The 15695-nt window shown below is 35.8% G+C and overlaps 1 protein-coding gene across 2 annotated transcripts in view; it reads left to right on the top strand.

Annotated features, from left to right (window-relative positions):
* The window catches only part of GRID2 (glutamate ionotropic receptor delta type subunit 2), a 1695829-nt gene that overhangs the window by 1037224 nt on the left and 642910 nt on the right, over nucleotides 1–15695 (top strand). For both annotated transcript variants that reach the window (XM_021008407.2, XM_021008405.2), the window contains exons 6-7: nucleotides 6307–6480; nucleotides 13444–13605. In XM_021008407.2, the coding sequence (XP_020864066.1) occupies nucleotides 6307–6480; nucleotides 13444–13605 (336 nt within the window). The remainder of the gene's footprint in view (nucleotides 1–6306; nucleotides 6481–13443; nucleotides 13606–15695) is intronic.

Here is a 15695-nt window from a genome sequence, read left to right as displayed (position 1 = left end):
TGCTATGAATATTTTTGTACATGTGGGTCCTTTTCCCATTTGTATGCTCTCTTTGGGATATAGCCCTAGAAGTGCTATTGCTAGGTCAAAGGGTATGCACATTTTTATAGCCCTTTGGGCATCGTTCCAAATTGTTCTCCAAAATGGTTGGATCATTTCACAACTCCACCAACAATGCATTAGTGTTCCAATTTTCCCACGTCTTCTTCAACATTTATCATTTTCCTGTTTTGTCATGTTGGCTAATCTGATAGGTGTGATGTGGTACCTCAGAGTTTTTTTGATTTGCATTTCTCTAATCAGCAATGATTTAGAGCATTTTTTCATATGACTGTTGATGGCTTTAATTTCTTCATGGGAGAACTGTAAGAGATGTACTTTGTAAAGGGATATGGTGTCCTTTACAGTTAGTCTAATTTGCAGGAATTTATTATACAAGAAGACCACTTGCTCTGAGAAAATACTGCAGCTCTTTGGTTAACATGCTATCTCAAGAGAAGAGATATCTTAGCGTACGGAAGGGTGGGAGGCATGGACCCACAGAGAAGATTTCATGGCAAAAGACAAGAAGGACTACAGTGAAGGTAGTGTGAAGAATTTGAGAAAAAAAAGAGTAATTTTCACTCTGGGACAACTGACAATCTGAAACAAGATCCATAAAACAATAACATAGAAATTGTAGATGCCAGACAGTTCTTCTAGAACCTAGAAGAAAGAACTCAAACTTTGTACTTTAGAAGCTTTAATTCCATAAGGAACACAAAGTACTGAAGATAATGAATTAAATAATAAGGATTTAGAATAGACAGAAAATGAACTGATGCAAAAGCAAATAAGCAGAACCAAGAGAACAATGCACCCAGTAAAAGCAATATGGTAATGATAATGAACTGTGAAAAATTTAGCTACTCTGATAAATATAATGATCCAAGACACTTTCAAAGGACTCATAATGAAAAATTATATCAACTTTCAGAGAGAAAACTGATGAACAATAAGTGCAGACTAAAGCATGTGTTCTTCAATTTAAGTTTTCTTCTTAATTTATTGTAATATGATTAATATGGAAATATGTTTTGTATGGCTTCACATGGATAATGAGTATCATATTTCTTGCCTTCTCAATGGGTGAGGATGGGGCTGGAAGAAGGGAAAGAATTTGGAGCTCACAATTTCAAAAACAATGTTAAAAATTTAGAAGTTAAAAATAAAGAGTAGACAGAAAGTGAAGAGAATTAACGAAGAGAACAAGGTAAATAAATCCTTTTAAAGAAAAGGTACAGAAAACAAAAAAAAAAAACTGACCAAAAAGTAAGAGGAATAGAAAGGAGGGGTTATTTGAATTAATTACTTAACTGAGAGGGGAAAAGCAGGGAGAAGTGTTAGATACTTAAATGAAAGAAAGAAAAAAAAAGAAGGAATAAATAAGTTAACTAAAACTTCAAAACTAGAGAAGAGGTTGAAAAAATAGAATTGGGTTGGTGTAAGGGCAAAAGATCTTTGGGGAATATAGTTGCTTTGAAGTTGATTAAGGAAAACAATTGTAGGGACAAGGTACTATCTAAAAGGAAAAAATAGAAGGAAAAAACCCAATATATTAGAGATTAAAAAGGAGCATATATATGTATATACATACATATATACATATTATATAAAAAATAAACATAAGCCTATTTCTATAACATTAAATGAGTAACAGATTGAGTAAGAAAACAAAAGCCTACACTCTGTTGCTTTCAGAAAACACTTCTAAAAGGCAAAGAGATACACAAAATAAAAGTGGGAGGCTGGAATAAAAGTCATTATGTATCAGGTGAATCCAAAAAAAAGCAGGAGTTGAAATCACACTATCAAATTGAAAACAAAGTCTTGAAAAACAGTCAGATACATTTATTAAATTATACTATGCTTAGGAGCAGCTAGGTGGCACAGTGGATAGAGCACCAGCCCTGAAGTCAGGAGGACCTGAGTTCAAATTCGGCCTCAGACAAAACACTTGACACTTACTAGCTATATGACCCTGGGCAAGTCACTTAACCCCAATTGCCTAAAAAAAAAAAGGCAAAAAAATTATACTATGTTTAAAGGAACAATAGAGAACAAACCAATATCAATTAAAAAAATGTATGTGTGCCAAAAATAAAAAATAAAAACTAGAATAGACAGAAAAGGGAGAGTGGGTATGGTGTAAAAGGAAAAGATTCTTGGGGAATAGGGTTGCCTTAAAGTCAATTAAGCAAAAATATCTAAATTCATAAGAAAAAATTTGAATTATAAGACATGTATTTGTATGTGTGTATATGTATATATGTATGTGTGTAAATACATATGATTGTGTAAGCACAGACACAGACACACACACAATACTGGGAGACTTTGATTCCCTCTCTCAGAGTTGGAAAAATCTAACAGAAAGATAAAAGGGAAAATAGAGAATTGAGCAATAATTAAAGTATAATTCAAAATAACCTTGAGCTTTCATTTCACATTCAGAACCACTGGCAATGATATCAAACGATTAATATTAGAGTCAATATTGGAGGGGTAGTAGGAAGAAGGCAAACTAATGTATTGTCGGTGGAGCTAAAAATTGATGCAACAGTTTTGGAAAACAATTTGGCATTATGCAAATAGAATGATTGATTGTCCATTCTTTGACCCAGAATCCCTCCATTAGACCTAGAAAGAAAGGACGTGTATATATACCAAAATATTTATAGCAGAATTTTTGTGTATGTGTTTGTGTGTGGCAACAAAGAATTAGAAACAAAGTAAATGTCTGTCAATTAGAAAATAGGTAAATAAATTCTGGTATATTAATGTAAAGAAATACTATTATACTTTAAGAAGTTATGAATATGAATGCAGAGAAGCATGGAAATACAGCAACTAACACAAAGTGAAGTTAACAGAGCTAGAAAAACAATACGCACCATGACTACAACAATTGACTTGGAAAGAAAAACAGCCACAAAAATAACAAAAAATGAATGTTGCAAAATTAAAAAGAATATACATAGTCCTAAAGAAGAGGTACAAGCAAACCATCTCCTAGAAGAAGGTGTGGATGCATGAATGTCAGATTTTATAAAAGTATTGATTGGTTTTGTTGACTTATATTCTTTTTTTATTTTGTTTTTCTTTGATAAAAACACCTTTTTGTCATATGAGTTAAATGTCTGGAAGGGTGGAGAGGTGATAAAGGAGGAAACAGGCTATTTAAAAACAAAAGAAATTTAAAAAAATTAAAAATCTGACTTCACACTGAATGCTTTCAGAAGCAATTGTCTTTATTTTTGCAATGTTTTGAGGTAGTATTTTAGAGATAAATGATTGTACAAGATGGTTGTGTGCTTATGTGTAAAGTGTTTTGCAAACCTTTAAAGTTATATATCTGTGTGTGTATATGTGTGCTATTAGTTTTGTTCTAACTTCTTAATGCCTCATCATTATCAGTAATGTTCAATTACGGACAAAGGAAATAGAAATTCATTCCTGTCCCTGAAATCTACTGGTCTAAAGATTTCCTTATTAATATGGATGACCACCCCAAATAACTTTTAGAGACTGGCCTCTTAGTCTATTGATGTTCCTTGAGGGTAGAGGATATTTTTCATTTCCATTCATTGCATTATCTCTGGCGCTTAGCATGATGCCTAGCATTTCGTATACACTTAATGCCTGTTAATTGATCAATTGAGATTTAAAATATATCATTTACACGCCAAAACCAAAATCTAGATTAAAATTTTAAAATATCCAGACTGAGAAAATAATGATAAACACTGAAAATAAGCAAACCAAAAACATTTCTCAGTAAGCTTGGTTTTACATTTTTGTGGGCTCAATCTAACACTGCCTTTTGAGAGTTCTGGAAAGCATTAGATTTATGAATCAGGGAAACAGTCCATGACCCTGAGTGAGTCACTTCATCTTTTTTGTGCCTTAATTTCTTTATCTATAGAAGGGAATGGAAAGGGGAGAGTATTATATCTGAAGTCCTTTCAAGCTCTACATCTTGGACCATTGCTCTCATGACAGCAATATATATATATATATATAGTAGAAAGCTAATTGGTTGCTGATTATATGCTAACTTTTAATTTCCTTGTGCAAGGCTTCTAGTAAAAGAGTACTTAAAATGGAATGATTAAAATACTGTAATATTTTATGATTGCAGGGTGAGCGCATTGTTTAAAAGACCTGCGTTGTTGTGGGGTTGTTGGTGGTGTTGTTTTGGCAAGATAAGAATTTGGGGAAGGAAGTGGATAGTGAAATGATCTAGTCTAAAGGAAAAGACAGCATTATAAACTGAGAAAAACCATTATCTATGGTACATTAAGGATTAATCGACCAGAAATACAGGATATTACATTGGACACAACTGATGCCAGGTGCTATTTTGCTTGCAGAAAATCTGTATTTTATAAAGATCATAAAAAGAATGAATTCTCAAGCTGACATACAATGAGGACATACAATGAGAAAATCGTATTTTATAAAGATCATAAAAAGAATGAATTCTCAAGCTGACATACAATGAGGACATACAATGAGAAAGAACAAAGTGTGATTGCTCCATCAGGAAAAAACAAATTAAAATTCACAACTGTGAGCATCTTCTGCAGGCTTTGCAGGGAAAACAATAATGTGGAGCTTTCTCTCTCCTTTTTTTTGTTTCTGTTATGAGCTTTTTGTCAAGACTGCAAAGTGCTCATTGCAGTTCAAAATCTATTGACATAGCTATCTAATGTTAGAAACCTTTTCTTTGTGGTGCAGTGAAAATCTATTCTGATTAATGATAAACAAACCTCTATAGGCTCATTGGTTTCAAAAGGCATCTAAAAGTAGAAGTTAGGAAGTATAAAAGTCTTTAGATTAGGCTGCTCAGGAGACTACTATTTCTTCTGATTCTTTTCATCATGTCAGATTCCAATTAGACCAGTCATATAGTTAAATACTCCAATATTTCATTACTTCCACATCTTTTGTTGCTTCAGGTCAAATAACTGAAATAGGTTGAGGGGGAAGGGAGAGAGAGGGAGAGTTAGAAAGGTTTTTTTTTCAGATTTAAAGAAAAGCTTTTATTCAGAATAAGTTTCTTTTGGCACACAGATTCATGATGATTTTTACCTTCCGACACCCAAGTTGAGTCTGCTTTCTATCAGTTTGAATTTTTTCCTATTAAGACTACACTGCTGAATTTCTTTTCTCTTTTGGCATTTTGATTTAATCTATTCTTAGAAAGCAGAAATGTTACAGTAATTTAACATGAGTTCTAAGAAATAATTATGGTAACTCTCTCTGAAATAAAACTAACTCCAAAATTTTCTTTTCATATCAATTAAAATAAAACTTTTAGCTACTTTTTGTTATATAATTTTAAGAGGGAAATGTAATTCATTTCTCAAATTCAGTTTGCACGAAAAATTTTGGAGCTTCTATTTTTTTTTATTGCAAAAGAATAGCATGCTGTTCCAGATTAATATACACATTTTTTCTGACTACCCAAAGCACCTTGAAGACCATGGTTGTTAATGTCGCCAAAAGGTGATGGAAATAATCATCTCATCCAGTATTTTTGCCTGTCATTAACAATTTTCTGAATTGTGTCATTTATTTATTTGTTTGTTTAGATGATCCTAAGCTGTAATTTCATTACATTTACCTGGTATGGAAATTCTCTCAACTCATCCAAATGGCAATTCCTCTGTAATTTGATGTTACAGAGGGTTACCTAGTGCTACTGAATGGTTAAATCACTTACCCATGACTACATAACTACTAGGTGTCACGAGTTAAATCCAGGTCTTTCTGACTCCAAGGATCAATAACTTAGGGCTAGAAAGACCTCTGCAACCACTTGCAAAGGGAACTTGGGGGAGGGGGGCTGTCTTTTAGGCCCAGAGAAGTTAAGTGACTTATATGAAGTCATGTAGGTCAGTGAGACAAGATTTGAACTCATATCCTTTTACTCCAAATCCAGTGTAGCCATTTCTCCATGCAGTATTCTGTACCTCCTCTTGTTATTTACCATAATAAATGTTAAAATTGCTATTAAAGGAAATAAATGTGGATTAAAGTCTTCCTTTTCATATTATTTAGGCATTCATATTTAAAGCATATAAAATACACATGGATGTCAGCCAGTTTAATATGTGTTAACAAATATGTTAAAATAAATCAAATATTTATTACAGTAAAAATATTCCTTAAAACTTCAAAAAATGTTTAATTCACGGTCTTGTGTTATTGTTGCTATGCTGTAAAATTCTATTTCCTTTTGCTTATCTTCTCATCTTATAGGAAATAAACGATGCTGATGTACAGGAACTAGTGAGAAGGTCAATTGGAAGGTTAACTATTATTCGGCAGACATTTCCAGTCCCCCAGAATATAAGTCAGAGATGTTTCCGTGGCAACCATCGAATATCTTCAACATTGTGTGATCCCAAAGACCCATTCTCCCAGAATATGGAGGTACGCTCTGTATGTCTATGTATTCTTTTGTGCGTAGTATACTGACAGACAGCTACTGAATGAGTTTAACACAGTGCCTGGAACATAGTAGATGCTTAATAAATATTTGTTAATCAATTGATTGAATGAACTTTCAGAGTAGCATTAGAATAGTTAGCTGTTCAATAAATCTACTGAACAATTCTTAACAATTTGTAAACTGCTAATTCTGATTTTAAGAGGAGTTTGTTAAAAATTTATATTGCTTCCATGACCTCATGTAAAAAAAATGTTATTGTTCAGTAGTTTCAGTCATGTCTGACTCTTCATAACCCCATTTGGGGTTTTCTTAGCAAAGATACTGGAGTCATGTGCCGTTTCCTTCTCCAGCTCATTTTATGGATGAGGAAACTGAGACAAACAGACTTAAGTGACTTTGTCCAAGGTCACACAGCTAGTAAGTGTTGGAGGCCAGATTTGAACTCAGGAAGATGAGTCTTCCCGACTCCAGGCCCAGTTCTCTATCTATTGTGCCATGTAGCTGCCCATGTAGAAAATATCCTTTTGCTCCGTAAAATTATGAATTATGGTATATTCTTCAAAGAGTGGATTGTTTATATTCTTTTGCTTGTAATTTTTTTTAACTAATCAATTGATATTATACTAGAAATAACAGATGCCAGGATTGTTAGCATTTAAGACCAACTTCACTAGTAAATTAAGCTTACTTTTCTAGTCAACAGAGTGGGAAGGGAAGGAAGAGAAAGGGAGGCAAAAGAAGGAAAGAGGCAGGAGAGGAGGGAAGAGAGGGAGTGGGAGAGCAGAAGAAGGAAGAACAGGGAAGGAAAAGGAAGAGAGGAGAGAAGACTTAAAAATGTTAAGTGATCTGGCAAGCCAATCTTTTAACTTGGTTTAACCAAAATTCCATGCTACATAAGCACGTTTTAATTTTACATAAGGAAAAGCTTTATAAAATTTAGAAGCGCCCAACCACAGTGGCAGTCTCTCTTTCCTATCCCCTAATGAAGCATTCAAGCATAGCCTGATAGCTATCTGTCTGGAATTTTGTAGAAGGGATTCCTGCATTAGATAGGAAGCTAAGTCTAGCTGCTCTAAACTCCCTTTAAATGTGAAGATTTTATGAGTTTGCGACAATGTAATATTAATAGTTTGAAGTCAAATTGGTTAAGCAATATAGAGGCTTCATCCTTATCATCAGCTAAGGCAGATAATAATGGTTAGATTTAATGGATACCTTTGAAAAATTATATAGTTGTACCTAAACGGCCAAAAAAGAAAATGGTTTTACCTAAATTACATGCTTGTACCTAAAAGGCCAATAAAAGAAAATAAAAAATAATATCAACAAGAAAAGGAAAGCAGGCTGTAGTCATTAACAGTTATGATGCAAAAAAATTATTGTACATTCAATTTGAAAGTTAGCCTGCTAATATATTAAATGTTACTACTCTGGGGAATCAAAAACACTAGAAAATCCAAGTTATAGATATATATATCCCAATGCTATTACTTCCATAAACACCATAATATTCATAGACATAGTACCTTTCATTCTGTGAAGCTCAAAGTAATTCATGGTCACATTCAATAGTGGAAAATACTCAACTTTCACTTCAATTGGAGGGTCATATGTTAGTGCCAAGAGCTGCCTCTGCCAATATCTGATTCTTCATTCCTTGTCCCCTCCTTGCCTGCTGTATTTGGGTGTGTTTGAACCTCTTTATGGTCTGTTGTGTATGTGTGTATATATTTATCCTTTAAATGTAAGACACCTTTTTTTTTTCAAATTTTCTACCCACGTTCAAGCATCAAGAGCCTTACTCAGCACTACTGCCACCCTCAACTGCAGGCTAGCAGGGCCCAGAAAAGAATACCCCAGAAATTCCCCTCTTCTACAATCCCTACTGCAGCAGTGACTGTGAAGGAGGTAACATGAGTGATGGGACAGATGGGGACCAGGAATGATCCTATGTAATTGTTTCCATATCCAAGTCTTTGTTCAGAAAGGGCAAAATGTTGAGGGTGAGTGGGTGGAATTGGACAAGAGGATTGAGAAATCTTCTAGAAGCAATATATTCTCCATCCCAAGAGAGGCAAGTGTAGCCAGGAAATCATCTGCTCACCTCTCTGTCCCCACTTGTATCTCAGTCCCAGTGAATTAGCTTAGTTTAGTTTCTTAGCTGGAAAAAAGAGGGTTTTCCTAAAGAAAAATTGTAAAGAAATGAGCCAAATATGAGAATAGCAGATAATATTCTGAGGAATCATGAATCCCTTTATCCCTTTATTAACACTATGTATTATGTCCTCAATAAATCAGTAAACATTTATAAAGCACATACACTGTTCCCATGCACTATGTTAAGTACTTGCATACAAAGACAAAAGTAAAACGATTCATGTCCTCAAGAAACTTATGTTCTATAGAGAGAAACAACAGGTACACGTTTCAGTATATACAAAATAAATACAAGGATATGAATGAGGGGCGGCAATAAAAGCTGAGGGGAATCAGGAAGGGCCTCGTGTAGAAGGTGGCACGAGCTGAACTTTGAAGAACATTTCTTTTTTTTTTTTATTTTCAGCAAAGACAAGGTTTATTAGAACATCCATCATACTGGGCAGACTTAAGGAGTCTGAACATTAGTGAGCTATTGGCTAGATTGTAAGAATCTGAGCAGTGGCTAGTTTTAAGAATCTGAGCATTTTAATAGAGACATGATGGTCCTCATATACAGAAAGACTATGGTAGGGATCAAGGAGAGGCCAAGTAGTCTGTGAAGTAACAGAACTCCAGGGACCTGGGCCAAGTGACCAAGGGAGAATGGAGCCCAGATAGGATTAAGGATGGGAAGTGGCCTGGGGCCATAGGGAGGTAACATAATTGGGAGATTGGGTGTAGCCACAATGAAAGGCCAATTAATGGGATTATAGCCTCAGGTGAACACCAGAGATTTGGCCATGTGGGAACGTCCAAGGTTTTTCCTTTTGGGGTCTAGATCCCAACCCCATCATTCTCTCCTCAAACAAATGGGATCCTTTTGGGGTGAGGGGTGAAGGTCTTGGCTTCTGAAACTGCTTCCTCCTGGCAAGGTGCATAGAGCTGTCCTTGCCTCAAGGGAGTCCCAAAGAGGAGGTTGACTGGAACCAAGCACAGGCTGCACCCAAGGAACAATGGGGGGACATTGGCTGGTATTAGGGTTTGCTACCAACTGTAGGTGAATGGCCTGTAGTCTGAAAGACACAAATCTGATGGAAAAGACTGCAGGACCCAGATATAAAGCAGGGACTAGATTTAGGACCCAATTATGAGGATAAAACATCCTTAAATCTGTTTGGATTCAGATAATTCAGCTTTCCAACCATGCAGTGTCATAGCCAGACTCAGGAATAGGCATGTGGGGAACATTCCTTTTCAAAGAAACATAATGGGGAAACTGAGCCAAGAGGATCCCATCTTAGACTGAGGCTAAAATTGTCCTTTCAGCTTTTCCCAATGCAGACTACCACCAGTACCACATTCTCTCTGAGTACCTTGTGGCATGTCTCAGATGGTGGATTATTGATTTATCGATGGATTATTATGACATATTAGACAACTCAGAATAAAATCCTATGAGCTTTTACCTCAAACAGCAAGTTTCATTAATCAATCACAGTTTAGGAAAAACTTTTCCAGGATTTACATCTCAAATTTAAATTTGTCCTGGTATAAAAAGCCAGTCCTTAGCAATTATTCCTAAATAATTGTAAATTCTTAGCAAGACAAAACCCAAACAAGCTTTTTGGCCAGTTTACACATTAAAACATTGACCAACAATAGCCAAATTATTTTAGCAGTAACCAAATTATGAAAAGTTGCTCGACATAACTGATAGAAAAAGTTCACCAATTTAAAACAAACCCATTACCAATCAGGTGACGTCAATTTTGTTAAATGCATTTCCAAATTACTTTACACAGAGAATCAACATCTCATCATTAACAGTGAAAACTACAAATTTAAAAGAGCGTGCTTACCCAAGTTCAGAGGCTAGCTTCATTACCTTGAGCAGGATGTGCTGAACCTGGGCAAAGGTTGCCCTTGGGCCCAAGGCCATTGCAGGTGGGGGCATGCTGTACGTGCTGCCCCTCCTTCCTTTCCCAGGTGGGAGAGGGTGAAACTCTCTTCTCCTATGAGAGGAGTTAACAGATATCCTCTTGGCTCAAGGGAAAGGAGTGACCAGGGTTGTAAGGAGGTATTTCAAAACTCTAACTTTTCCATATAATCTCCATGAAGGAGAAGTCAGGGGTGCAGAAGGAAGGGAGTAAGTAAGCCTCAGGGAACCAAAAAGCAACTGCAGTTTCCCCCAATTCCCTAGCACCAAGAGAATTGACAGAATTGGGTATACACTTCCAGATAGGGCATTTGTCCTTGTCCTCTATGCTGCAGAAGGTGTACCCAGGTCCATGGCCTTGAACCAACCCAGCACACCGGGGACTTGAGAGCATCAGGCAGAGTGCGAGACAGCCTCACAACTGTCTGCCCAAAAAGCACCTCCAAGCCTTGGTGCTTGGAGAGCAACCCCAACAGCAGAGCAAGAGAGGAGGCAGTCTTGGCTGGAGAAGAACTCGAGGTTAGGCAGTTTCCCCATATGGGCCACCAAAATGTTAAGGTTTAGGGGTGCTAGGACCCCAAAATCAGAACACACAGGTCCTGCCTAAAAGAATTTGACCCAAGCCTTCTTTCAGCCAAAGACAAGGTTTATTAGAATATTCACCATATTGGGCAAACTCTTAAGGAGTCTGAACATTAGTGAACTATTGGCCAGATTTTAAGAATCTGAGCAGTGGCTAGATTTTAAGAATCTGAGCCTTGAAGAATATTTCTAAGATGCATGGAGGGGAGTTCATTCCACGTGTAGAATATTGCTAGAGCAGAGACCCAGGCAAAAGAGGAAATATCATGTGAGGATGCCTCACAAAGAAAAGTATTCTCTCTATCCCATGTCTGGAATGATGTATAAAGGAAATGATTTTGTATAGTTTTTAACTTCTCATGTCTGTCTACATGTTGGTCCCTCTTCTACACTAGAATGGAAGCTTCTTAAGGGTAGGATGATTATTTGGTGCTTTTTTGCATGTATTTGTTTCAGGTATATTTGTCACTATATTCTCCTATCCCATTGCTTGGAATATAGTAGATGTTTAACAATGTTTGTTGAATTAATTTCAGTTAAATAGATAGGGTATTATCCAATGAAATGGAAAGTGAAAAAAGAAGGATTTTACAGGAATATGAATTATCTATGGAATATTTCATTTTGTATGATTATGGATAAATATTATGCTTAATGATGGCTGACCTTTGTTCATTTAAGTCCCAATACAGGCTCAGTGACTTGACACTAAATTAATCTTTATTCCTCTGAGTGAATGACTTCAAATGTGCTTTCTATCTCTGATATTAACATGGATTGTTTATCTTAGAAAAAACTTTACTTCTCTAATCTCAGATGACTGATTTTATCTTATCAGTGACCTTATTGTGTTGGCTTTCTGGGAGTCAATTATGAATTAGTAAAATGCATAAATTACTGAGATTTTTCAAATTAATTGTCTATAAAACAAGGTAGGGAATAAGGAGCAAGTCCCTTTATCAATTATCTGGGGAAAGACAATCTTACTATATCTAGCATAAGATGTGATTTTATGTTTCAAAATGGATGGGTATTAGGTTCTGTTTAGAGAGAGAAAGACAATGAAAATTCATTTGTCAAATTCTTAACCAAAATTATCATATCAAGATTGGGATACTCAACAAATACAAACACTTAAAGATGTATTGATGAGTGGTAAGAAATGTCACAGTGTACTGCATAGGCCACCAGCGCAGTTTTAAAAATTCAGAATTATCCCTCTGCCCATGAAATAGTACTTCAAATCACATTAGTTCTCCACATACGGTCTTGCTCAGAACAGGGGGAAGAAGCCACAACAGAATTCTGCTCCTACTTTTCCAGTACTCCTTCATACCTCAGAATGGTCAAAGAGAAACCAGTGTATTTGCTTTGTTATGTTCTATAAAAGCATTGATAATTAAACCCTTTAAAGAACCTGAAAAAGTAAAAATAAATTACTTCAGGACAGAACCAGTTCTCTTGGCTACATTGATCTTCATCTTTGATTTTGCTTTGGGGAGCTAATGATCTAAATATTCTCTCTGGAATTGGATCCCTGTTGATACTAGGTTTTCTAAGTGACTTATAGTATTCTTTAGAAAAGACAGCTTTTCAGTAACTGGTTAATGGTTCTCGGTAGTAATTCAGGTAAGATCTAAGTACAAGAACTTAGCAAAAATTGGTTCAAATAATTCTCCATTTCATACAGGAGAAGAAAAATATCTAGTACTGTTCAATCAGTTAATACAGTGTGTTTCCTGAAAATTTTTTTTCCAATTCTTTTTGAATCTGTAATCATTGCAATGGGCTGCTGAGTGTTCCTGCTTTTCTCCTTTTCCACATACACGAGCGCATACACACAGAGATATCTGTTCCCTATATTGATATCATATGCAACATTATGCATCTATGAATTTCGAATCCAAATACCATCAAAACTTGAATTTCTTAAAAAATGAGTTATTAAACATTTAGATACTAATATCTTCAGAGGTAATGACTTTCTGAGGTCTGATACTGGACAACCTCCTTTTTCTCCCCCTCCATTCTTTATTACACACGTGAATATATACAAACTGAGTTATACAATCAAATTTTCATTTGATTATACATACAATCATACAATGATTCTCATTCTCAATCATGATATTTATCAAAAATAAAAACAGAACATTTCTGCTTCTATAACCAAATAAATCAAAAGTTAAGCTGTAATACATACTTTAAGGCTCTGAATTCTCCACAGGTCTATAGACAAATGGGTATCATCAAGTTTAATGATAAGTGTGTTATTTTATTTTTTCAGATCTCCAACCTTTACATATATGATACAGTGCTTCTACTTGCCAATGCTTTTCACAAGAAGTTAGAAGACCGAAAGTGGCATAGCATGGCAAGTTTGACATGTATCAGGAAGAACTCTAAACCCTGGCAAGGAGGGCGGTCCATGCTGGATACCATCAAAAAGGTACCTTCATGATGACATTCAATTCTGATTAGCTTCTACTCTACCAAAAATAAATTAGCAAATAAAATAATAAATCCTTTATGAAAGGGATTATCCTTACTAATGGCATTATTGGTCTAAAGCATAAAACATCAGTGTGATAGGTACATTTTAAGATGGGAAAAATGTTTTGATACAGTACCACATTCACACTCAACAAGGAATTTTGGTTTAAGTTGATTGGTTCATTTGTTAAGCAGCTGCTACATGCAAGACGCAGTGGTAGGTGTTGAAGGAGATCTGAATACGAATATCATCTGATTTGTACCCTCAAATAGCTTTAACTTTAGTTTTTAAAAATATCAATTAAGGATTGAAGTATCACAGACAGAATAAGTAGTATTTAAGAATATGAGGAAATAATTACTTTATCTTAGTGCTTTTCTCAAGGAAAAGAAAGTGATTACACCTTGTTACCAAGTTGTTGTTGTTCAGTCTTTTTAGTCATTTGACTTTGTTTCCCCATTTGGGGTTTTCTTGGCAGAGATGCTATACTGGTTTGCCATTTCTTTATCTAGCTTATTTTATAGATGAGGAAACTGAGGCAAACAGGGTTAAGTGACTTGGCCAGGGTCACACAGCTAGTGTCAGAGGCCAGCTTTGAACTCAAGAAGTTGAGTCTTCCTGATTTCAGGCCCAGCACTCTATGCGCTGTGACACCTAGCTGCCCATGGTTACCAAGAGAGGGGTTCTAAACATAAAATTCATGAAATTAAAACAAATTATTTTTGATTAGTATATTTCAATAGAGTATAGTATTCAATATAATTCTATGTATTTTTTTATATTTTAAAAACATTCTGAGAAGTCTGTAGTAATAGTGTCAAAGTCAAATGATGATGGGGGCCACTAATCCCTGTGTAAAAATTCCTGTGGGCCTCATATTGATTTAGTTCTGAAATGTAATGTTATCTATAGTTTATTGTATTTCTATTTACTTTATTAAATATTTCCAAATCAAATTCAGAAGTTTTTAACATTCATTCTTAAAAAAAAGTTCCAAATTCTCTCCTTCCCTTCTGCCTCTCTCCCACCCCTTGAGAAGGTAAATAATATGATATTGATATATAAATATGTTATTGACATATAAAGTCATGCAAAGCATATTTCCTTATTAGCCATGTTGCAAAAGAAACCCTCCACCCCAACACATACACACACATTCAAACACATACACATGCACAAGAAAAATAAAGTAAAAAAAAAGTATGATTCAATCTGTGCTCAGAGTTCACCAGTTCTCTCTCTGCAGGTGGATAGCATTTTTCAGCATGGTTCCTTTGTAATTAAACAGTGACATTTTAATCTAGTTCTGGCCACAATGTTTTGGTCTTGTTTGACACCTCTGCTCTCTAAATTTCACCAAAGTGCCCAAGGGCCCATGTCAGCAAAAAAAAAAAAAAGGTCAAGGATACCTGAGTACCTCCTATCCCGAAGCCCAATGGCATGGAACTCTCTACTTATTACTGGAGATTAATGTCCTTCCCTGCATGAGGAGCAGGGCAGAGTTGGTGAAAGGTAAACAAACTCCAGCCTTTGCCAGTCCCTTTGGGACTCTCTAAGTGAGAGTTCCCTTTGAATCCTGCTTTGGGACTCTTCAGGGCATATTCCCATTGGTACGGGTCAAACTTTGAAGCTTGAACTCTCATTTGAGTGAATGGCTTTGAGTGCTTCTGGTTTCCAGCTTTGGAGAGAAAAGGTAGAAGAAGCTAACTACACTTCTGATTGGAGAAGAGATCACTGGGGAGATATGAGAGGAGCTGCTAGTATCTATCATATTCCTATCCCAGACTGCCACTCTATAGATTTTGGAGAATTTCCTCTTGGGGAAACCCAGGACTCACTCACTCTCTCTCTCTCTCTCTCTCTCTCTCTCTCTCTCTCTCTCTCTCTCTCACTCTCTCTCTCTCTCTCTCTCTTTCTCTCTCTCTCTCTCTCTCTCTCTCTCTCTCTCTCTCTCTCTCTCTCTCTCTCTCTCTCTCTCTCTCTCTCTCTCTCTCTCTCTCTCTCTCTCTCTCTCTCTCTCTCTCTCTCTCTCTCTCTCTCACTTT

This window comes from Phascolarctos cinereus, unplaced genomic scaffold, assembly GCF_003287225.1.
Source record: "Phascolarctos cinereus isolate Bilbo 61053 unplaced genomic scaffold, phaCin_HiC Scaffold_9;HRSCAF=440, whole genome shotgun sequence".
Lineage (NCBI taxonomy): Eukaryota > Metazoa > Chordata > Mammalia > Diprotodontia > Phascolarctidae > Phascolarctos > Phascolarctos cinereus.
The sequence above is the reverse complement of the archived record's forward strand: the minus strand, read 5'-3'. Positions and strand labels throughout refer to the sequence as shown.